At 46.1% G+C, this 25335-nt stretch overlaps 1 protein-coding gene across 1 annotated transcript in view; it reads left to right on the top strand.

Annotated features, from left to right (window-relative positions):
- Positions 1-2689: 2689 nt before the first annotated feature.
- ADRA1D (adrenoceptor alpha 1D) overlaps positions 2690-25335 on the top strand; it is an 80620-nt gene continuing 57974 nt past the window's right edge. Inside the window, exon 1 of the mRNA XM_054990268.1 lies at positions 2690-3641. Coding sequence (XP_054846243.1) covers positions 2690-3641 — 952 coding nt within the window. The remainder of the gene's footprint in view (positions 3642-25335) is intronic.

The following is a 25335-nucleotide window of genomic DNA, read 5'->3' as shown; positions in this document are numbered from 1 at the left end:
CAGTGAGAAAGGTGGACACAAATAAACAAAAAAACATAGGGTTGCTTTAAATATGTGCACCTATGAGCTACCTGTGCTTCATGTTGTCGAATGTCAGCCCTAGAATTGCTTATGTTCTGTTTCAGCATTTCTTCTATACTGGATTCTTGCTAATGCGATGTCTTGTAAACTTGGATTTATTTACCTATGGCACACTTTATGGAAATGCCCTTGATGTTAACTGTACTAATCTCACACTGTGTAATCTGCCTTGAGAAAAGCGGGCCATAAGTGACACAAATAATAATAGATCAAGAAGGGTAGCGGTGCTAATCTGTCTGTAGCAGCAGAAAACAGCAAGAGTCCAGTAGCACCTATAAGACTAACAAAATTTGTGGTAGGGTATGAGCTTTCGTGAGTCACAGCTCACTTCTTCAGATACCAGAAGAAGTGAGCTCACAAAAGCTCCTACCCTACCACAAATTTTGTTACTCTTATAGGTGCTACTGGACTCTTGCCTCTTGCTCTTTTCTCCAACAAATGATGATGATGATGATGATGATGACGACGATAGATGGCTCCTGTCACATGTTTACACTTAAATCACCAGCTGAAGGCAATAGAAAGAGCAGACTGCAGTGTTTGTGCAAAAGCAGAGGGACTCTGTCCCCTTCCAGAATAAAAGGTTAAGTTTGCATTTTGTACTGCCTCCCCTGCGCAGGATTGTCCAAGGGGGAAACTTGCACGTAGCTGCTCCTCTGCAAATCTCAGGATCGATTGTCTAACGTGCGCTTCGGCCGTGTTGGTCTGCAGTAGAACAGCAGGATTTGAGCTCAGTGGCGGCACCTTAGAGACCAGCCAGATTTTCAGGGCAGGAGCTTTCAAAAGTCTGACCTGCAAAACCGGCCCTGACCTGTTCCCCCAACGAGTAATCCCACCAAAGAAGGCGCAAGGAAGCCGGAGGCGTCCTCCTCCTAGGGACACCTTCTCCCCTAATAGACTGGACGGCATTGCAAGGAACTGCACAACTCCGCCTTTTGCTGTGCCGCAGCTCCGCCAAGGGAAGCATCCCGGCCCTTTGCTGCCCCCTAGCGACCCTCTCGCGCCTTACTCCGGCGCTTGGAAATCCTTCAATGAATCTATTTTCGGTCCTTTTTTTTTCCAACCTGCCTCCTCAGCGACCCAGAGCGTAGCTGCTCCGCGGCGCTGCTTTTCCTCCCCAAAGCCAAAGGATCTCCTCTTCACCAACTGGGCGCTGCCTCCTCCTCCTCCTTCTCCTCCTCCTCGCCCAGCCTCCTGCGCACAGACTGCAGCGCTTGCCCCGCGCCTCCGCCAAACTTGCCGTGGCCCCTCCAGCCCCGGTGGCCAGAGAATGCCACAGACCCCCCGCCACCCAGGAGGGAATTGGGAAGCCTCGTTGCCGGGGATCGCTGCTGCTGCTGCCGCCGTCGCCGTAGATCTCGCTGGAGCGTCCAGCCGGGGAGACGCTGAAGCGGACGCATCTCGCCGCCGCTTGGGCAGCAACAACTGAATGCAAAGTTTTGCACACCTGAACGGCTGCCGTTAGTCTTTTCGCCCTTTCCTCGCCCCTGTTGGAGGACTTGGATTCAGTTGCAAACGCGGAGGTTTTGCATCTCGTTCAAACCAAAAGCCCCCGCAGCGCATCCCGGGACTGACCGTCGGGAAGGATGCCTGTGAAATTGACACGCCGGCTTTTGAAACTGACCAGGCGACTCTTGCGGCGCGGTCCTTCTATCCCCAAACGGCTGCAGCTCGCCCGTCTGCCTGTATGAAGGAAGCTTAAGAGAGAAAACGGGATTATTTATTGCCTCTTCTTCTTCTCCACCACCCCCCCACCCCCAGCATCACACCACCCCTCATTTCTCATTTACTTTTCAAATGTCCTGCTTCTCCAAATATCTGCAGCTCTCCCTTCTGCTCCTTTAAAGGAAGCTTAAGAAAGAAAACGGGGATTATTTATTTCCTTCTCCTCTTCTCCTTCCCCCTCAAACATCACGCTCCCCTCATTTGTCGTCTACTTTTAAGATTATCGTTCAATCCTTTTTTTATAAAAGGGATTTTTTAAAAAAAAATTGACAGGGTGCAGAAAAGCGTGAGAGTTTGCATGCAAAATACTTTTTATTGGGTGGGGGGGGTGGAGGCGTTGGCTGAAGAGGGGCCTTCTTGAAGCTTAATCTGATAGACAAGGTGAGACAAGTCACCGGGAGCTAAATGGAAGAGGGCATCTCCTCCCAAGCTCTGGCACTGTGGATGGAGTAGTTGAGATCTGTTGCTACAAAGAATTCTGCTGTATCGGGGGAGGGTCTGTGCAGAAAAGCATCTTTGAGGGTGGAGAGGGAGGCTGGGAGAGGTGTAGGGGAGAGAGTGCCCACCTTTCCCTGGGGTCTGTTGAATAGATCTTTTGTAGAGGACAGGAGAGACAGGTGAGAACAAACTCTTCACATGACGGGAAACGAAAGACTTTCTCTCCGGCAAAAGGAGCTCTGACTCTCGAAAGCTCATACCCTGGATTTCTAGTTGTTCCTTAAGGTGCTACTGGACCCAAACCTTGCTCAAGAGACTTCCTTGAGAGTCGAGAGAAGGGAAAGAGGATTGGATTCCTGGGGGAAAGAGATTTGTCGTTCCTGTCTCGGGCATCCTTTTCACGCCAAACCCATCCCCCATGGAGACCGGACCTTTTTGAAAAAGAATGACTTTCCCTGAGCAGATTAATGCCAGCTTGAATGGGAACTACACGGGAGAGGCCGACGGTGCAAACGGGTCCTTGGCAGGGGAGGGTGGCGGCTCCAACAACACCACCTTGGCTCTGAGTCTGGACCTGCAGACGGTGGGCGTGGGGGTCTTCCTGGCCCTCTTCATCCTCTCGGCCATCGTGGGCAACATCTTGGTCATTCTCTCGGTGGCTTGCAACCGTCACTTGCAGACGGTGACCAACTACTTCATCATCAATTTGGCCATCGCCGACCTGCTCCTTAGCACCACCGTCCTGCCCTTCTCGGCCACCTTGGACGTGCTGGGCTTCTGGGTCTTCGGCCGCATCTTCTGCGACATCTGGGCAGCGGTGGACGTCCTGTGCTGCACCGCGTCCATCATGAGCCTGTGCATCATCTCAGTGGATAGGTACATTGGGGTCAAGTACTCACTCAAGTACCCCACCATTATGACCGAGAAGAAAGCAGTGATCATCTTGGTGGTTGTTTGGCTCTCATCCATGGTCATCTCCATTGGACCTCTCTTGGGCTGGAAGGAGCCAAGACCCCAAGAAGCGAATGTCTGCACCATTACCGAAGAACCTGGCTATGCCATCTTCTCCTCTCTCTTCTCCTTTTACTTGCCCCTCTCAGTCATTCTGGTGATGTATTTCAACATCTACGTGGTGGCAAGGAGGACCACCAAGAGCTTGGAGGCTGGAGTCAAGAAAGAGCGGAGTAAGTCCATGGAAGTGGTCCTTCGCATCCACTGCCGCAGCGTGCTGGAGGACTCCCTCGCCAGCACCAAGAGCAAAGGGCACACATTCAGAAGCTCTCTGTCTGTGCGCCTCCTGAAGTTCTCCAGGGAGAAGAAAGCTGCTAAGACTCTCGCGATTGTAGTTGGAGTTTTCGTTCTCTGCTGGCTGCCTTTCTTTTTCATACTACCTTTCGGTAAGTGGAGATCTGGGCTTCTCTGGGTGCTGGCGTTTGGGTTGCCAGCTTTGGTTTTCCACTTTGCACCACTGGGTTCGTAGAGCTGTTTGTATTGTGTGCACGTCTTGTATGGATTTTCCTGTGCAATTCATTCTGCATTTATACATACAGATTGCTTCATGGATACAGCGACACGAGTCTCGAGCTCAATGCTGATTGATGGATGATGCACGAATAATGTTGGGAAATGCATTTATTTTAGGAGAAAGTCTGGCGCGAGGAAACAGAAAATAGCATGCCCAAGCAAAGTTAAATGAAGGGTTTGGGGGGTTGAAATAGCAGGGCAAGAAATTCAAAATTCACATTTTGATTGATAAACTCCACTTTTTCATCAAGGTGATGACGAAGGGCAGCATTATCATCTTTCTTTGATTACTTTTCTAGGCGTCGTTAGAAGTCAAATTCTCACAAATTTCAACTTGCTACAGTAGTGGAATCATTTTCAGCCAAGATGGGTTATTCGATGGACCTAAAAGATCTGACTTTGACTTTGAATTAATCTGTGATTGGACCAGATAGCTTCCACTACGCCTCCCCACCTCACCTGTCATGTGATGAGCTATGCTCTACCTTATAGGGTTGTTGTGACCACACATCACATCATTGTTCCGTGGTTGAGTGAGATGAGGAGATCTAAGCTAAGAAAAGAGTAGAGTAACATCCAGCGATTACGTCCACTTGCCCATAGAATTACATTGTTTGTATGGAAGGCTCATGAAGCAGATAGATAGCAAAAGATATGCTAAACACTCTCAACTCCATGAGGCAGTGCGTGCATCGGTCACTCCCCAAATGGCCACATTCCATCGGGGAAAGGAAGTGCCCGTCACACTGCAGATGCAAACATGCCAATCAAATGTCCTGAGGCCTCCGGTAAGATCGGAACGGCCACAGCATTATTCTGGCTCAAGCAGCTGCAGTCCAGCACGAGTGTCCCCAGAGCCCTTGGTATGACTCAAAGGATTTGGGGACTTGAAACCCTGCATGCAAATCTGGAGGTTGTGCCCCAGAATATTTTGGGGCACTGCAAGGGGGTGCTGAGGCATGTCTCCCGTTGCAATCTGCTTCTTGGCAAACTAAGTCCCCGCTGCCTTCTAAACAGCTAAGTGGGTAGCTTGTACAGGTGGGATCGGTCCAGCGTGGGAGGCAATCAAACAGGTTTTTTTCTCTCTCTCCTTTTCTATTTAGAAAGCTTATGAACTTTCACGCTGATGGAAATGTTCTTTTTATAGTTATTGGGCAGAAAGGAGCGTGTTGCCTTGTTGATCTAATTCACGTTCATCCACACTGTAGATTAATAACAATCTGAAATGGGTTTCCGGCTGGGTGGGGACCTATGCTTTGAAAAAGGGATGGCTATAAATCCAACCCCCTCCCCCTTACAAAACACTCCTATTATACCCTTCCTCAGATTTCCCCCTACCCTAAGTTCTTATCTTTAATGATCGAGGGTTATATTGTTAGATGGAACCTCCATGTTTAGCAGCAGTGTACCAGCCATATATCCCTATATGGTTTGGAACCAACATTCCTGAAGGACCTCCTACTCCCTTATGAAACTATCCTACCACTATGGTCACCTTTAAAGGCCCTGCTTTGGGTGCCCCCACCTTCTGAGATTTGGCAGCTGGCATCCCAGGAGAGGACCTTCTTGGTAGTGGCGCCAAAATTCTGAAACTCTCTCCCTAGGAAGATTTGCCTGTCCTCTTCTGTTGCCTTCTTCACCAGCAGATAAAGATGTTTCTGTTTCAGTGGGCGTTCCCTCAGTGGTCCCTCCTTTCTTCCCAATGTTTTAATTTTCACTTTTAGGTTTTTGTGTGTGTTTTAGTTCTGGTTTTAATTGTGTGTTGCAGGAGTTGCTTAGTTTTAATGGTTGTACAAGGCGATTGAATTATGTATGCTTTAATTTGTTAGTTGTCTTGGTGGCCCTTGTCTAGACAGAAAGGTAGGGTAGAAATTTTGGAAACTAAAAATCCCAGGTGCTCGTGCCCTAACGCCCTGCCTGCTAGCGTCTTAGAAGAAACTCATGACATAGCGTCATGGCCAGGACAAATTTTGTAAGGTGGGTGTTGCATCGTGTGATTGCATTTGCATCAGTGCACAATCAGCAAATGAAATCTTCACAATCACGGGTGAAGGTACATGTACTCCAGGGTCATGGCCAAGTCATGAAAGTATCATTTACAGCTCATTCCATCTTTGCACGGGTGTAGTTGGCAGCATTATTTAAATGACCAACAGTAGATACATGGTCTGGCAGAGCACACATGCGTAAATATATCCTCATCAGGACAGCTGTCATTTTAGTTTTCAAGGGGGCTGTTGTGTGCTAGCTCTGTTGTTGTGACGAAAGCCCCAATCACATTTTTTATTAATCTAAAAGTCTGAAAAACAAGATGTTTGCAGTGGTGTGTGTGCGAGGTGAAGGAAAGAAATTACTATTCCCATAAGAATGTGTTTGTGTGAATTTATCTGACCTGGACCACTCAGCAGCTATTTAAAAATACTGAATAACACTAGGAATAAGGGATACAGAGACATCTCCCAACTAATAAGAAAATCAAGCAGTAAAATTTAAGATTAATATTCTCCTTCCGTCCTTCTGTCCATCTATCCTTCCTTCCCTTCTTCCGTACGTCCACCTGCCCATCCGTCCTTCCATCCTGCCTGCCTGACTGCCTGACTGCCTGCCTGCCTGCTTTCAACGATGAGCTTTTTAACTCTTGGTGGCTGTGATAGACACAGGAGCCAGGGAGAAGAGAGACAGATGTGGCAAAGCAGAATGTGGTCACATATGTGCAACCATCTTTTTTTTTTTCATACTAGACCATGTTTGAACTGTTGAGCGCATCAAACATTTGAACCCAGTCATTGCCAGTGGGGAGCTGGCTGTCAGCCAAACCAGCAAGTGATCTTGCGTCCTTGGCTAGGTGAATTAGGGGCAGGGCAGTGTCGGGTAACTTCAAATGTTCAGTGGTCCCGTGAAATGTTCTTCCCTCCCTGACCACCTCCCCAAACAAAAGGCACCTTTCCCATCTGTCTCAGTCGTTGACTACATTTTTTATCCCAACTTTCCACCAAAGAGAACAAGGGGGAGATGTGTGGTTCTCCCCTTCCCTGTTTATTCTCAGAACAGCTCTGGAAGGTAGATTAGGCTGCAAAAGAGTGACTGGCCCAAAGCTTCCCGGTACATCAGTGCTTAGTTCTTGTGGTCCCTTCTTACATACTCAGGGTAATGCCAATCGCCACTTCGGGGTCAGGAAGCAATTTTCCCCAGGCCAGTTTGGCTAGGGATCCTGACGGTGTTTTGCCATCTTCTGGGCATGGAGCAGTGGTCACTGGGGGTGTGTTGGGGGGGGGTAGTTGTGAATTTCCTGCATTGTGCAGGGGGTTCGACTAGATGACCCAGGAGGTACCTTCCAACCCTATGATTATAAGTTTCATGACAAACGCTGTTTTGGGATAACAGCAAGATATGAGTTCAGTAGCACCTTAAAGACCTACCAGATTAGGGGGATATAAGCTTTCAAAAATCAAATCTCCACTCATCAAGCATCTTGACAAAAGGCGCTTTGACTCTCGGAAGCTTATACTCCAAAATCTTGTTCATTGTAAAGGTGCTACTGGTCTCCAATCTTGCTGTTCTACTGAAGACCACCTGAACCTGTTCAGAGGAAGAAAAGCAAGGAGCGAAATTCAGACTCTGTGGCAACCAGCGCCTTGGGATCTCTTGATTAGCATTCAAGAATCTGGGCTGCCACCTTGGACACATGAATACACAAAGCTGCCTTATACCAGATCAGACCCTCGGTCCATCAAGGTCAGTATTGCCTGCTCAGACTGGCAGCTGCTCTCGAGGGTCTCAGGGAAAGGGCTTTGACATCACCCACTGCCAGGACTTTTTAACTTGGAAATTCGAGGAATTGAACAAGGTACCTTCTGAATGTCAAGCAGAGCTTCTGCCACTAAGTGGTGCCCCTCGCCCATCTTAACAGCAAAAAAGATACTAGGTTAGCAGGTAGGCACATGTCCACTCACCCCACCCAACAAAATATTTCAGCGATTGTGCTGAGAATTCCATATTGTTGACAAAGGCACAAAAATATATAAAAACAACATTTAATTTACAGGTATATACCACACTTCAGGACAGCTTAACACCCACTCAGAGTGGTTTACAAAATATGTTATTATTATCCCCACAACAATCACCCTGTGAGGTGAGTCGGGCTGAGAGAGCTCTGAGAGAGCTGTGATTGACCCCAGGTCTCCCAGCTGGCTTCAAGCGGAGGAGTGGGGTATCAAACCTGGCTCTCCAGGAGTCATGCCGCTCTTAACTACGGTACAGCAAACTGGTAATATAAAAATATTTTTTAAAATAAACAAAAATAAAAAATACATAAAAATATTTTAAAGATATAAAAAGAGCTGCTGTAGCGCAGTGGTTAAGTGATTTGGCTACAAATCAGCACTCTACTGGTTTGAATCCCACTACTGCCAAGAGCTCAGTAAGTGGCCTTGGGTAAACCGTTCCTCTCAGCCCAGCTCCCCAGCTGTATTGTGTCGATAATAATAACATTAACTTGTTCATTGCTCTGGGTGAGGCACTAATCTGTCTAGAAGAGTGGTATACAAGCATAGTTTTATATATATATACGGGGCTTCTTTTCAGCTGGAACGCAGTAGAACAGAGTTCCAGAACCTCTTGAAAATGGTCACATGGCTGGTGGCCCCGCCCCCTGATCCCCAGACAGAGGGGAGCTTAGATTGACCTCCGCACCGCTCCAGCGGCATGTGGTGGGGAGGAAGTTGGCAACTCGCTGATCCTTAAAACAGTTGAAGTGTTGGTTGTGGTAGCTGAGAGCCAGTATGGTGTAGGGTCAGACTAGGGAACCCCAGGCTCAAATCCCCACTCAGCCCTCCGAAATCTCTGGGTGACTTTGGGGCAATCGCTCTCAAAGGGCTGCTGTGAAGATAAAAGGGGAGCGGAAACCACCCTGCTTGGTGTCCTTAGTTCCTTGTATGTCTAAATCTCAAGTGCTTCCACCCACCAAGGTTACCTGAAGGCAAGACAAATAGGTTTGCCAGCTTTGGCTTGAGATAGTCCCAGACATTTGGGGGGGGCACCTTTGGAGGGCAGAGTTGGGGGGGAGAGCAGAGCAGATATGTAATACCATAGAGCAGGGGTGGGCAATTGTTTTGGCTCGGGGGCCACTTTGTGGGAGCGGAGGTTAGCGGAGGGCCGCACCTTTTAAAATGATTGCATTCATTAGTTAACTTTGCATTTCAGAAAAGGTATAAATTGTATCATAAAAATCAATAAATATAAATTAAATAAAATAATGGTAGCTTTGTTCAATTTATTTATTGTGCTAATTTCAGATCATCTATAGCTGCAAGCACATTTAATTTTAGAATCAGTTTAATGAGACAAATGTACCCTATCACACTTTTCTACAATTTTTTTGAAATCAGGAGTGAGATTTTTTGAAATCAGGAGTGAGCGAATCTTCGGTCGCGCACGGGAAGGAAATCTCGGTTCAAGGCAGATTTTTCTGACTGTCTTGTCGGGCCACAAAAAACTCTGTAGCGGGCTGCATGTGGCCCGCGGGCCGCAATTTGCCCACCCCTGCCATAGAGACTAACATCAGAAACCACAATATTCAAAAACTGGTGGGGGAACATTTTAACCTTCCAGGATATTCAGTTCCTCCTGCAGACAAATTTCAAAGGGAGATTAGAAAGAGAGACTGCTGAATTGCAACTGATAACGAAGCTCAAGTCCATGCCGCCACCTGGACTGAATCTAGAACTAGGCTTCCTGTCTCATTACCAATGCTGATTTCTCCACACCCACCACCTCTCTGCATACCCCACCCTATCCAATCACACCTGCTATTATCATTTACAGCTTTTGTCATTTACTTGCCATTGACATTTGGCATCCGAACCCACTCCATTCACCAAGATACAAGGACAGATGGACTCACATGCTAGCTGTATCTGAAGAAGTGAGCTATGACTCCCAAAAGCTCATATCCTACCACAAATTTTGTTAGTCTTATAGGTGCTACTGGACTCTTGATCTACAATAGAGTCTGTCTGCCATTATCTGGATAGCCCAGGAAAACCTGGTCTTGCTTGGAAGTTAAGCAGAGTCTGCCTTGATTAGAAAGTGGATAGAAAACCTCTAAAGAAGATGAGGGTTGTGGAAGCAGGCAATGGAAAATCATCTCTGTTAGTCTTTCGCCTTGAAAACCCCAGCAAGGGACGCTATCAGTCACCTATGACTTGACGGCCCTTCTGCCACCATCCAAAGCTGCCGTTTCCTCTATGGGAACGGATGTAGATTCCAGAGATGAGTTGTAATTCCAGGAGAACTCCAGGCCCCACCTGGAGCTTGGCAAGCCTAAAACAGATCCTCAGAGGACCACCCCAGCCTAGAGGATGTCCCCCTTTCAAACAAGTGACCGGGTTCCCCACAAAACGTGTCCATTGCAGCTCTCCATGCTCCTGGTTCACAAGCGGCAGGATGTAGCCATTGAGAAATATCGCTGCAATTAATGAGGACATGTTTGCGTGGCTAACGAGGCAATTTACAGAAGCGGTTTGTTCAACAAGGGAGGGAATTCTGCTGAAGTAAGAGCCCTTCCCTTCCTTCTCTCCCTGTCCTTGCACCCAGCATGAAAAATCCCTTGAGCAGTACGTTGGGTGCTCCGAGCACTTGCGCAAAGGAAAGGCAAAATCATCCTTTGGTTGACCGTGATTTGCATCCCGTAATGAGCTCGTCTTCTGTGCGGTCTGACACTTGCCACAGTTAATCTCAACAAACACCTTGTACCTGCCTTGCAAATAAATCTTTAAATGCTGCTGGCCTACAGAAGTTTTGAGCAGCCCAATTGTTCGTTGTTCCACCTGTGGAGCTGTAGCCCTGCCCATGCCTAGAGATGCTGTAAAGACCTGGGACTGGGAAAGAAGCAACTGCCAGTTCGGTATGGTGGTTAAGAATAGAGATGGGCACGAACAGCAATACGAACTAAAAAAAGCCACGAACAGCCCAATCCGCTGTTCATGAACAAGATGTTCATAAGGCCCCATTCTAAACGAACAGGCGGTCGTTGCAAGCCTCGTTCGGTGCTGTTCGGTGCTGTTCGTCAAGCCAGACAGTCTGGCACCTGCAATCAATTCCCTTGGCAACTTAGGCAGGGACTGCCTGAACTCTGTCTGAACTCCTGCTGTTGCCCTGGAAACCCCAATCTAAGCCCAATTTAGCTTGATAGGCAGGTCTTCCTTTCAAGTGTGGAGCTCCAAATTTGTTACAAGGAAGCAAAGAGCAGAGGGGAGGGGGGCTCCCAGCTCTGGCTTAGTTTGCAGACAGTGGAGAGGGAGAGACAGTTGCTGTTGGCATTTTGATAGAGAGAGTGCACTGGAGCTTGAATTTTCTTTGTGTGCGGTGGGATAGGGATCTACCCGATCAAGTTCCAGGGCTGCTGCCAGGCTCCGGGGCCAAGCAATTATTTATTACTGGTACCTCTCCTGGTGCCTGCTCAGGTCAGGTTTCTGGGAGTGGTGCAGTAGGGATCTTGACTTGGATGATGGCTGGAGGAGAGCCTGCTGGCCCCCACAAACAGCCAACCACAAACACGTTCGTGAACAGGGCCATGTTTGTGGTTGTTCGTGAGTCCCTGTTCGTGGATGGCAGCGAACAACTAACATCATGTTCGGGGGGTTTTCTGTTCGTGCCCAACTCTAGTTAAGAGCAACAGGAATCTAATCCAGAGAAATAGGTTTGATTCCCCACTCCTCTTGAAGCCAGCTGGGTGAGCTTAGGTTAGTCCAGGCCTGTTGTTGTTGGGGATAATACTAACATACTTTGTAAATTGCTCTGAATGGGTGTTAATTTGTCCTGAAGGGTGGTATGTAAATTGAATGCTGTTGTTGTTGTTGTTACTAGCTAGGCCTGCAATTTGCCACCTTTTGTAGATTTTGTCCCCCTGTTTTTTAACTTTTGTGTTTCTTAAGATGGTTTCTTGCTGGGGCAGTGTTTTACTCCAATTCTAAATTTTGCGGTTAACGGGGGTGCGGGCAAGATATGTTCTGACATATTAGAATTTTAAGCAATTCTACTCATCTTGGATTTTCTGTCTTTGATATTTCTAAGCCTTGTTGAGTCCTTTGTCTCAGGAAAGAAGCAGCATATAAGTGTTCTAAATAAATAAATAAAAACTATAGCAACCAAAATCACCTGTGGCATATCTGCAGCCTGAAAAAAACGGTCCACGCGTTACTCACAATGACGTGGTAGAATGAGATGATAGTCAAACTTGAGGTCATACCTCTTCAGATTAAGGAGGGTGGTTATTGTTGACCGATCCCTGCATGCTGTTAGCTAGCACATCAGGGTTATGCTAAACATTTTTCCCCAGTGATGTTATCTTTCTGCATGCAGGGAGGTTCCTTTGTAGTGAGAGGGAGCATTTACAATGCAATCTATACCTGTATTCTGAGGCAGAACACAGAACACCCCCTCCTCATCTCAGTCTCCCATTTGAGCTGCCAATGGCCTGGGAAAACGTTTTTTCCCAGTCCTTTTAGCAGGGAGTGGTGTGTTATTTACCAGGGCTTGTTTAGCACCATACCATGACAAAACTTCCTCTGCACATTCTCACAGATTAAGGGAGCAATGCTAAGCAGTTCTACTCAGAAGGATCTCACGTTATATTCAGTATGACCTACTTCCAGGAAAGCGTCCTTAGGATTGCAGAATAAGAATCTAGTAAAGGGACAGGTCTTTTTTTTCCACTCTTGGTTGTTGGCTACCCTCCTCCCATCTCATTTTGTGTGAATTTCCTTATTTAAAAAACTTTCTCCAGGTAGTAAGATCTGGGAAAGGTCTATGCTGAACTTTTCTCTGTGCTTTAGAGAGAGAGAGAGAAGAATCCGGTATCATCTAGTTTACAAAACCTTTCCTTATCTGCTCTCCTGTAGCAATTCCAGTTTGCTACGAGTGAGCAGAGCGACTGTAACGTCTCTTGTCATGGGTTCTTTGGGGCTTAGAAAGCAACTTTCACAAAATTTTAAGAAATAACTTTTTTTTTTCCTTTTAAACTTTTTAACAATTAATAAAATGCAACTTTAACAAAAATTAACTCTTAAGTGCAACCATACAAAAAAACTCCAAATCAACAATGTCCTTGAAAAGGCAAACAGTTCCACATCCAAGAAGTGATGAGGAGTCCTCTCTCATCCATTTGAAGCAGCTGTACCCCAGGCTTCAGGCTTCTTGTTGGGAATTATAGCCCTGCAAAAAAATAATACAACCCCAGTAACACCAACTACACACAATACACAAACACCACTTTAAATCATATTTTACATACAACATTTGATTACCTTATTCAAGGTGATAAGAGCTTATAATTTATTAAGCTCCCCAGCAAACAGCCTCCTCTTCAGCAGCCTGCCCCTAGCTTCTGACTCCACCCCACTGGGCTAAACCAATCAACCTCACAGGGGTTACACTACCACCAGACCTATATACTAAACAGAGCTTGGAGAAAGAGAACTCACAGGCTGGATATGCACAGGTAATCTATGAGGCTGGGACAATATCTAAAACTTAAGGTAGGTAAAAGGTAAAGGTAGTCCCCTGTGCAAGCACTGAGTCATTACTGACCCGTGGGGGGACGTCACATCATGGCATTTTCTTGGCAGACTTTTTGTTACGGGGTAGTTTGCCATTACCTTCCCCATTCATCTACACTTTACCCTCAGGAAACTGGGTACTCGTTTAACCAACCTTGGAAGGATGGAAGGCTGAGTCAACCTTGAGCCGGCTACTTGAACCCGGCTTCCGCCAGGATCGAACTCAGGTTGTGAGCAGAGGCTGAGCTGCAGTACTGCAGCTTACTGTGCCACGGGGCTCTTATTCCACTTAGGTGGAATAAAGTGGGATAAAGTGGAATATTTTTTATTGCTCCTTCATGTAAGAAGCTGCCTGCATATAGTAAATTGGAAGGTCAAGGAGAAAGCTATGTCTTCTTCCTGAAGACTTAGCAATCTACATGCAAGGAAGTTCCTCTCATGAACGGGCTATAAAACTGTGGTAGATAATGTTGAATAGGGGTGAGCACAAATAAAAAATCACTTTTGGTTTGTTTATAAAAAAGGCTTAATTGGCTTTGTGAAATTTGGTATTAAAGCACTTCGTTTCCATTATATAATCCCCCCACGCTCTCACACACCCCTATTTTCATTGGTTCCAATGAAAAATCCCATTGGGATAACCGTGTTAATCTACCATAGCAAAACTAAACTGAAGTCCACGCCAGACTAGCAACATTGATTCCAGCATGGAAATTTGTGAGTCAAAGTTCTCTTCTTCAAACACAATGGAAAGAAAGGAAACTATTCTCCCCATATTTATCCAGAAAATTTTAGAAGGGGAGGAGGAAAGGAGGAGGAATTGGGCCAAGAGCGGCCTGGTATCATGAATGAGGTGTGATTCTCTAGATCACAGACTTGAATGGCTTAGGATGTTATGTATAATGTCAGGGGTTCTAGCCTCTCTTTCATGTGGTGAAGGTAAACAAAAGTGAAATAAAGTAGGATACATAAATTAATTAAGGAAGAAGCCATTTGAGAAAATTGATATGATGCAACATCTCAAGAACAGTCTCTTTAAGGTTTGAAAACAATGGGTCCTGTTTATCTATTTGAAAGTATGAGTGAGGAAATCTAAGTCTCAATTTGAATTAAGTGTCTAATTTCTTGATGACTTCTAATTCAGCACTTTCACCTTGTACATTTCCTTTGAAGTCAGACAATGGGAAACACCTTTCCAGCCGCAGTTTATGAGTCACTCCCTCCTACTCCATCGGACCTTCCTAAATTCCAGGCCGAGCAGCTCGGTGTCAGAATAAAAGATCTGAAAGGTTTCCAGATGGCTGTCCATTTTTCATTTCAATTGAGTAGTAACGATATTAACAAAGAGAGGTTTAGGGGGGTGGGTTATGATTACTTAATATTTGACTGCCCATCGCTCATGTTAAGCTGGTGTGAAATTAAATAGTGAAGAAGATTTAAATTCTGGCAGTGCTCGACATGGGAAGGGATGGGTTTGGATGTCCTCACACTTCTTTTCAGGAGGAAGTTACGCTATTCTCTGGATGGAAACGATCTAAAAATGGAACAGGGTCATACCAATATTGCCAAATGTCCTTAAGAAAAGGTTTCGTACTCATGCCTGTCTGTGCAAATCTATCTGGACTTCAGCTCTGCTGAGCTTTTGGCTTCAGCAATGGGAAGAAAATAAAACTGGCAATGCACCTTCAAGGACTGATCAGGCCAAGAGACAGGCACTGGGGAGGCAGGTTCTCAGAGAGACCGTGATGGAGGGCTTCCTGTGCTACAGGAAGAGAAGTAGAGGTGGGCACGATCAAAAAAAAAATACCAATCAAGCCGTTCGTGGATCTGGGCCGCCGCCGAACCCAGGTCACCGATTCTAACCGATCAAGTCCTGTTTCCGATCCGGAATTGGGAATCGGGGAGGCCAAAGCGGGAGGTGCCCTGCTGTTTCCAGCGATATAGGAATGGTGGTTGGTGGCAGCGGCCGCCAGGCCCGGCGGGCACGGGGAGGCGGCGATGAGCCGCAAGCCGGCCACCCATTTATAGTCCACCTTTCTCACTGAAACTCAAGGAGGATTACATAGAGTCAGGGCTCATTTTGAGGGGGAACATGCAGAAACACAGTTCCAGTAGTTCTCCAAAGAGGTCACATGTCAGTTGGCCCCGCCCACCAGATTTTGGAGCATTTGGGGCCTGTTTCGGCTTGGATTTGGCCCAAAATGTCCAGGATTGGGCCTAAAACAGCCAGGATTGGTCCCAAAATGGCCAGGATCGGGCCTCTGATGGGTGGTGGATCACTCTTCCACTCAGCAGTGTCCCAATTCTGACCATTTTGGGCCCCTTTTCAGCCATTTCCAGCCCCTTTTTGCCATTTTGAGCACAACTTCAGCTCTGAATGGCCAAGATTGGGTCCAAAACAGCCAGGATAGATGCAGATCAGTTATGCTAATGACACACTTCTGGTGCTGGCAAGGGGTGTGGCATATGCTAATGAGTTATGCTAATGAGTTATGCTAATGAGTTCCTGCAGCTCTTTTTCTACTAAATGGCCCCTGCATAGAGTGAGATTAACTCAGTCAATATCAAGGACATTTCCATAAACAACGCCATAGGAAAAATAAATGCAAGTTTACAAAGACATAACATTAGCAAAAATCTAATACAAAGCTGAAGAAATGCTTAAACAGAGCACAAGCCATTCTAGGACTGACATTAGATAACATAGAACTAATGTGGAAATGCATGAAATTACATAACCAGCCTCTCTGGAAACTTTTGAAGGTGTGCCACAGCTGATCAGATCAAGTTCATAAATGCTTTTGACTTCATTACTCTATTATTGGTAATGATGAATAAGTCACAAAGGTTTCAGAGTATGAATTCCTAATCCAAGCTTGTTAGCTCAGAAGTTTGCGGTAGTTATATACCTACAGATTATGAATAAACCATTGGCTAAATTGGTCCAATGTGAAGTGAAATGATTCCTTCCCCGCCCCCCCCCCCCGCCTGCCACCTTCCACTTCAAGCAGTGATTTCCATTAAATTCTTGTAAATCCCTAAGGAAGCCGAATGATCCCTGCTTCTTTCTCCAAACCGTGCCCAGAATATCTTATTTGGGCATCACGGCAGCAAGCATGGGAAGCCAAACATCTGGCGACTTCAAGCTATGTAAGCTTTAATTCAAAAAACGGGGAAGGAAGGATGTCCAGAATCCAATTGCTTCGTTTAGATTGCCCTGGGATTTATTCAACACAGACGATTTATCTGATGGCGGAGGGGAGAGATATGTGACTTGGCTATTTTTATACTGACCGATTCAGCGTGCATGACTCAGCGGTTACCTATCTTAGATGAAGACTTAGAGATCTGAGTTGGAAAAATGAGGCTTCTACAAGTAGCTAAAAAAGAAAGTCGAACTGCAAGATTCCATCATTATCTCCACTGCTACGGGGCATCAAAGGTCTCAAATGGATGACGGGCACTTTTCTCCTTGAATCTCTATTGTACAGTGCTAGAAAGGAGATCTTCTCACCCGCTCCCTGGTGCCACCACTGCAGACAGCATAGGGTGGTACTGTAGGGATCGGGTGACACAATGGGTAGGTTTTGTTCCAGTGGGTCCGCTATGGCTACCAATTCTGGCATGGTCCTTCATTCTGGTGCTCAGGTATCAAATGATCTCTGAGACTGCCAGCTTCTATTCTGACTGCCATCCTGACAGGTGGCTCTGGAGGATTTCTTCTTCTGGTACAATGCATGGGATTCTCCAGTGGTACATTAACAAAACCAGATTGCACACATAGGAACATATGCAGCAGACATATTGAGTCAGGGCCTTGGTTCATCTAGGCCAGTAATAATTAATTGCATGGGCTTCCCAAGGCCATACGGTGGACAGCTGTCAATACAGAACAAAGGAACTCGCAGAGTATGTTCTTTTTCAGTTGGTATCCCTCCTCCAATGAAAATGCTGAACTATTTGTCTGAGTTAACAACATAATATAGAAGCGAAATAGTAAAGAGTCCATGAGAACTTTTAAGACTAACCAACTTCATTGTACCATAAGCTTTCGAGAACCACAGCTCTCTTCGTCAGATACATCATGCATAAGCTTTTGAGAGCCACAGCTCTTTTCGTCAGATGCATCATGCATAAGTTTTCAAGAATCATGCATCTGACAAAGAGAGTTGTGGTTCTCAAATGTTTAGGCTACAATAAAGTTGGTTAGTCTTAAAGGTGCTACTGGGCTCTTTACTATTTTGCAGCAACAGACTAACATGGCTAACTCCTCCAGATAGTATAGAAAGGTATTTTTGCTTGTAAGTTTGAATGCCTTACCACTGGCAATGTTGTTGGGAAGGTTTTGTGGTATTCCATACTCTAACAGACTCTGTGGATGTGGTACTAACTAGAGATGGGCACAAACAGCAATACGAACAAAAAAAATCCACAAACAGCCCAATCGGCTGTTCACAAACAAGCTGTTCATGAGGCTCCATTCTAAACTAACAGGTGGTTGTTGCAAGCCTCATTCGTTGCTGTCCCTTGCTGTTCGTCAAGCCAGACAGTCTGGCACCTGCAATCAATTCCCTTGGCAAACGGAGGCAGGGACTGCCTGAACTCTGTCTGAACTCCTGCTGTTGCCCTGGAAACCCCAATCTAAGCCCAATTTAGCTTGATGGGCAGGTCTTCCTTCCAAGTGTGGAGCTCCAAATTTGTTACAAGAGGAAAGGACCAGGGAGGAGGGGGCTCCCAGCTCTGACTTTGCAGACAGTGGAGAGACAGTTGCTGTCGGCATTTTGATAGAGAGAGTGCATTGGAGCTTGAATTTTCTTTGCGTGGGGTGGGCTAGGGATCTTCCCCTTCACGTTCCAGGGCTGCTGCCAGGCTCTGGGCCAAGCTACTATTTATTATTGGTACCTTTCCTGGTGCCTGCTCAGGTCAGGTTTCTGGGAGTGGTGCGGTAGGGATCTTCACTTGGATGATGGCTGGAGGAGAGCCTGCTGGCCCCCACGAACAGCCAACCACGAACATGTTCGTGAACAGGGCCATGTTCATGGTTGTTCATGAGTCCCTGTTCGTGGATGGCAATGAACAACGAACATCATGTTCGGGTTTTTTTCTGTCTGTGCCCATCTCTAGTAATAACCATATCGATACTATAGATTATATTCTTTTGGAGTGTCCTGATCACTCATGAGCTGCGCCTCAGCTAGCATTGCGCGACTTACCTACTGCCAGTGGACAGTCCCCCACCAGAGCATCTCTCCTCCCTGCTGATGCTGCTCAGTAGAGTGTTGGTGATGAAATGGAAGGGGGGAAAGACGTTGCATAATGGGTCAACATTATAAAGACCCAGAAGTGACATCACCACATTAGGTGATGCTCTAGAAATCCTCTATGTCTTTATCACAAAGATGTATGGGATTTCTAGAGCATCGCTGTAATCTGGTGGTGTCACTTCTGGTGTAGTAACTCTGCTTCCATGGGCTTCAGATGTACTTCCCAGATCATCAGAAAGAGATATAAGGACTTTAAGAGTGTCCATGGAAGAGTGCTAGTGAGAAGGTCTATTAGGGTTGCCAGCTCCAGATTGGAAAATTCCTGGAGCTTTTGGGATGGATGTTTTGGGGAGGGTGAAATTTAAGAAGGGACAGGACCTCAGTGGAGTATAATTTCAGAGTCCACCTTCCAAGGCAAGGACTGATTTCTGTCGTCTGGAGATCACTTGTAATTCTAGAAGATCTCCAGGCCCTGCCTGGAGGTTGACAACCATAAGGCCCCTTTTCCTCCAACCCCACCCACTCCTTCCCGCCAAACCTCTAGGATTTTTTATAGCTTTCAGTTTTGTTCCACATCCCCTTCTCGATTACGCTTGCAAAGAATAAAGCTTCCAAGTTCGTAAAAATGACGGTATCTGTAGAGTTTTGTGTGGCCATTCTCCAGTGTGAATGTATTCTCTCTCGTACGGCAGTGTTGTTACCAAAATAGATGGACTCGAGGTGACAAAACAGCCTGAATTTATCACCTGCCAGCCAAACGGGGTTTTTTATTGGATAAGGGTATTGTGTTTTGCAAAATAGAGCTTGTCATCAAAGACATTTATTGTCCAAAAACAGAATGTCCCCCTTTAAAATGTTTTAACATTGAGCCATCCACTTTCAAAGAGAGTAATTCAATTACTTTGTAGGACATTGTGTGGTATATTAATACCTGACTATATCCTAGACAGCCAAAAAATGGAGGAAATGTGGTTAGGAAGCAGTGAGATACGTTTCCTGTAAAGGTTTCTCAGCTGCGTATTGCTATTTGTATCACATCTGTTCTAACCACTCAAAGTACTTCATGAAGATGATCATAGTTACAACAGCCCTGTACGACAGGCCCATGTTGTTATCTCTGTGTTTAAATGGGGAGGGAAGAAGCAAGCTCAGTTTCGATTGCTTCCATGAGGCAACCCAACAAATTGCACAGTGGACATGAGAAACTTTGAGAGATGGTGTGATGTAGTAGTTAGTGTTTGTTTGATTTGTGTAGTCCCGAGTTCCATTCCTCCCTTGACGTGAAATTTTATTGTGTGAACTTGGGCTGGTAATTCTTTCTCCGCCTAACATACTTCACAGGGTTGTTTAGGATTACCAGGCTGAGCCAGGCAACCAGTGGGAGGGCTGGAGGTGGGAACAAGGGGCATGTGTGACATCAGAGACATTGCCAATCTTGCTGACATTACACCATCTCTTCTGAGTATAACCCAGAAGTGACAAAGAATAGCTCTAGGAACTGCTGGAAACTCGATGGTTTTACCATAGAGTTTCTGGTAATTTCTAGAGCTACCCGTTGTCACTTCCGAGTTGTATCCAGAAGTGACATAGCAACAGGGCTTGCTAGAAGGAGGCCTCCCTTCATAGCAGCAAGGGAGGGCAAGCCTAGGGTTGCTGTAAAGTGGAGGAGAGGAGAACTATGTATGCCACTCATGTCCTTAGAGGAAGACAAGATAAAAAGCTAGTACAAAACATTTTTAAAATTCAGCTTGATCTCACTCATAATGCCTATTTCCTTCCTGGTCAAGCACTCCAACACCTCCAGTTTGGTGTAGTGGTTAAGACTCTAATCTGGAAAACCAGGTTTGATTCCCCACTCCCCCACTTGAAGCCAGCTGGGTGACCTTGGATCAGTCACAGCTCTCTCGGAGCTCTCTCAGCCCCACCCACCTCACAGGGTGTTTTGTTGTGAGGATAATAATGACATGCTTTGTAAACCGTTCTGAGTGGATGTTAAGTCATCCTGAAGGGCGGTATATAAATCGAATGTTATTATTATTATATGTATGATTCATTTGTAACTGAAAATAAGCATCATTTACACAGATTTGCATATGGTGGCTTTCATTATCATATAGGCAAATGGCTGCATTCTTGGACTGTATTGGATTCCCAGGGCTGATGGGAACTGTAGTTTTATTGGTTTTCCAATTTAATTTGGGGGGCCACAGAAATGATGTTCTCCATCAATCCTGAAAAGGTCATGGGGAGGAATATTAAGAAGAATGTTCTACATGAAAATTAAGTCCCCATCAGAGCTTGCGCTTTGTCTGAAGCGTCACATACGCCCTCGTCGTAAGGGCCAGTTGCTCCTAGCAAGATTTCTGCTATATGGCAAATTAATTAATTGCAAAGGTGTGGTTTTATTGCTACATCTGTAGTTCACCAGAGGCATCATAAGGTGGAGCACATGAGGAGAGGCCTGGTAGGCCTTCAGCATGTCTCTTGTGCAGGGCTCATTTTGAGAGGGAACGCGCAGGAATGCAGTTCCGGCAGTTCTCCAAAAAGGTCACGTCAGGTGGCCCCGCCCACCTGACTCTCGGCCATTTTGGGCCCATTTTGGCCTGGATTGGGGCCAAAACAGCCCAGATTGGGCCTCTGACGGGTGGTAGATCACTCTCCTGCTCAGCAGTGGCCTGATCCTGACCATTTTCAGCCCCTTTTTACCATTTTGGGCCCAATTTTGGCCCTGAATGGCCAGGATTGGGTCCAAAACAGCCAGGATAGGTGATGTCAGGGGGTGTGGCATATGCAAATCAGTTGTGCTGATGACACATTTCTGGTGATGTCAAGGGGCGTGGCATATGATAATGAGATATGCTAATGAGTTGTGCTAATAAGTTCCTCCAGTTCTTTTTCTATGAAATGACCCCTGCTCTGGTGTATGCTCCGATGTAGCAACTGGGTGGTAACATCACCATCTGTTTGTGGCAAGCACAAAGCTGTGCTAGGTCTTCCAGCACTTGAGCCTCTTTGCATGTGACGGGTGTGCAGTCTGTTTTGGCTACTGAAAATCATCCCATCATTTCGGCAGAGCAAAATGTTCTTATTCCACACTGGCAAAATTGCACCCCACTCTCCTTAGTCCCAGACCAACACTAGCCATTACACAACACTGCCTCTCAGTTTTCCCCTCTATGTCTCCAGCCACCACAGTTTCTGTCCAAATGCTACCCATTCCACCATTAGTTGAATTGCTGTTCCACCGAGACAAAGTTCTCTGTGCTAAAAACAGAAAGCTGTGTTTCATAAATGCCCCATAATTTATTGGCACAGCAAAAGGCAGGCATGATTTTACTGGAGGAATCAGCTCTTCACGTTCTCCTCCTAATGGATAGGGCTTTGTTGATAGGGTCCTTCGCTGATGCAGTTGAAAGCTAGAAAACTGCAGTCTCCAATAGTAACATGCAGACATAAAAATCCCACTGACAGGTAGCAAAAGAGACGCCGTTTCATTTCCCAGCAGTGCCCTTTGCGAACAGAGATCTCACGTGCTGGCAAAGAATCTTACATAACCACACTAATAAGGATGTGGCAATCTTGAGGTCTAAGGGGCATGAGAACAGGACGGAGATGACGAAGTAGCCTGCCTTTTCCCACCCCACAAAATAGGAAAGCACTTCATTGAGCCTCAGTTTTCTCCATCTGTAAAATGGCTAGAATGAGACTCGCTTTTCAGCAAGTGGGTGAAAGCGAAGGGTGAGAAATGTTGCAAGACATTTAATGACCACAGCTGCGTATGCATTTATCTCACAATTCACGTCATTCACAGAAATGCCTATGAATATTTCAGTGTGCTGTAGTGTCAGGGGCAAATCTTTGGGCTTGTGAAAATCGAGTTCAAATCTTCATTCCTCCGTGAAGTGTCCTGGCTGACTTTGATTGGGTCACGATTGTATAGCCTACATCGCAGCTCTGTTGCCTGGAGATGAGTTGCGATTCTGGGAGATCTCTGGGCACCACCTGGAGGCTGGCAACCCTACTGGCTGATGACATTACTTCAAGTGCAACCTGGAAGTGACAGTGTCATGCCAGGGACAAATCCTAAACACTCGGCCCAAAACAGCTCTCTTGAAATGATGTTATCAGCCCAGGACATGATTGCACACACACCAGTAAGTTCCCCCCACCTCCCGCCAAGGGGGGACTTGGCAACCCTATCTGGAGTGCAACCAAGGTCCGTGACACAGCAGCTAAGCCTAAAAGCATTCTCCCGTAATAAGCCATCTCAGCTTCTGAGTAAAGATGGGCATGAACCGAAATATGAACCAAAGTTTCACACGAACCAGGCCAATTCATGGTTTGTGAACCAGTAGTTAATCAGAGCTCATTTCTGACGAACCTCCACAAACTTTAGGCTGGTTCGTTTGGTTTGTTTTTTGGTTCATCACTGCAGACAGCCTGGCGCCAATCAATCAGTTTTCTAAGCAACAGGGGATGGGCTTTCTATAGACCTTCTGCTGACCCAGAAGTGATCTGCTGACCCAGAAGTGACAATTTGCTGACCCAGAAGTGGCATTTTCATGAACCAGACGAACCAGTTCACGAACTAGGGCAGGTTCATGAAAGTTCGTGGTTCGTGGTTCATGAAACGCGACGAACCATGAACCGCACGATTCGTTTTTTTCCTGGTCCATGCCCATCTCTACTTCTGAGATCCTCTTTGGAGGCCTTGCTTCATGGACAACCACCTTCTGAAATGTGGTGAGGGGACTTTTCGGTAGTAGCACCCCATCTGTAGTCTGATCCCCCCTTGATCCACTACCTAGCACTAATCATGTTGATTTTTCAGTGCCAGGCAAAGATTTGGCTGGTCACTCATTTTGATCTTTTACTGCTAGTCTTTTAAATGTTTGTGCTAACTTTGGTTTGTTGCTGTTTTGTGCTGTTTGCTTTTACACCAGTCTATGCATTCATATTATTTTTATGTATCCACTGAATTTTAATCTTATTGTTAACAGGTTTTCTTGCATTTTACTTTTATTACTGGAAAAAGACTCAGGGAGGGTGGTTTTTTGAGCAAGAGAAAGAGAGAGGCTTATAAAGACATTAGCAGTGTGATCTCAAGCAGAGTGAAACTCTTCTAAGTGAATTAACTTCAACAGATTTAAAAGGGTGTAATTTTGATTGAAACTGTAAGGTATACGCTGTAAGGTGTGCAGCTAAAAATAATGAAAGCTGTAGGGAGAAGCTTATTGTTCTTCTGAAAGCAAACAAAAAAAAGTCCCCAAGCTGATAAAGCCATTTGTTATGATTCATTGGCAAATTAGATACACTGGATCATTGCAAATGCTCTGCATTCCCTCACCTTCAGTAATCCATATGGCAGGGCCTTGCTGGGGGTGGCACCAAGCCAACAGAATTCCCTCTCCTCAATAAGGTCTACCAGCTTCTGTCCCTCTCAGATCTTCAGAGACTGGTTTATGGTAGTTCTTTTAAGGCAGGCTTTTGGTCTGACTTAAATGAATGCCTCCAGTTGTGGTGTGCTCCGGAATTTTAATGAGTCTTTTTATTTATTAGCTTGGGTGGGGGAGATTTGTTGTGTTTTTAATTGCTCCTGATGACAGGTTTGAAATTGGATTTTATTAATGTAAGTAGGGATCCCATTTCCCCGGTGGGGGCAAAGGATGCCCCACTTCCAGCCTCCGTTCCCCCGGACAATGAGGGGAAATGTGCAGAAATGGGTTAAACTCTGCCCCCCCCCCCCACCAGCATGCTCCCACACACTCCAGATCTGTGTTGCGCCAGAATGATATTATTTCTGAAGCAATGCAGAAGAATGCGGTTGTGCCAAGGGCTAATTGGGTAAAATTCCCAGTGTGACACAAAAGCAATCCAGAGCATGAGGGAGTGCTCTCTGGGACCTGTTCCCATGCCTTTTCTCACTCCCCCCCCCCCGCCCTGCGACTCCCCTGTCCCCCAGTTTGAGCCCAGGTGAACCTGGCATCCCTAATTGTAAGAGATTTCACCCTGACCATTCTGTATAGCCCAAGATCTTGTCAGATCTTGGAAGCTAAGCATGATCAGCCTTGATTAATACTTGGATACAGGGTTGCCAGGTCCAGGTTGGGAAATTCCTGGAGATTCGGGGGGTGGAGTCTAGAGAGGGCAAGGTTTGGGGAGGGGAGGGGCCTCAGAATGGTATAATGCCATAGGGTCCACCTTCCAAAGCAGCCATTTTCTCCAGGGGAACTGATCTCTGTCACCTGGAGATCAGTTCTAATTCCAGGAGATCTCCAGCCACCACCTGGAGGCTGGCAACCCTACTTGGACAGAAGCTGCCAAGGAAGGCCATGGTTGCCCTGTAGGGGCAAGGCAATAGCCAACCACCTCTGAATGCCCATTGCCTTGAAAAACATACACTTGAGACTTGGGGAGTCTCTGGGACCGCAGGTAGGAGAGAAATATTTTTGAATAAATGAAAAAGAATTGAGAAAATGATGATAGATTCAATTATGATGTCGCTGTGAATGTCGACATAGATCAGGGAGGGGCAGTGCCTTCTTGTTCTGCTTTGTTATTCATCCGTTTTCTGAATTAATGACAATATTTGATTTATAATTAATTCAGCTATCAGTCTGGTGTCCAGATTAAGTTCGAACAGGCTGCAGCACACTAATAGTATTGTAATGACGGTATAAATTAGTAGCAGTGTTGTTCGAGACACTCCCACACTGGCCGCCTCAATACTTCCCCCGGTGCAT

Source organism: Eublepharis macularius, chromosome 10 (assembly GCF_028583425.1).
Source record: "Eublepharis macularius isolate TG4126 chromosome 10, MPM_Emac_v1.0, whole genome shotgun sequence".
NCBI lineage: Eukaryota > Metazoa > Chordata > Lepidosauria > Squamata > Eublepharidae > Eublepharis > Eublepharis macularius.
This window is presented reverse-complemented; position numbering and strand designations above follow the sequence as displayed.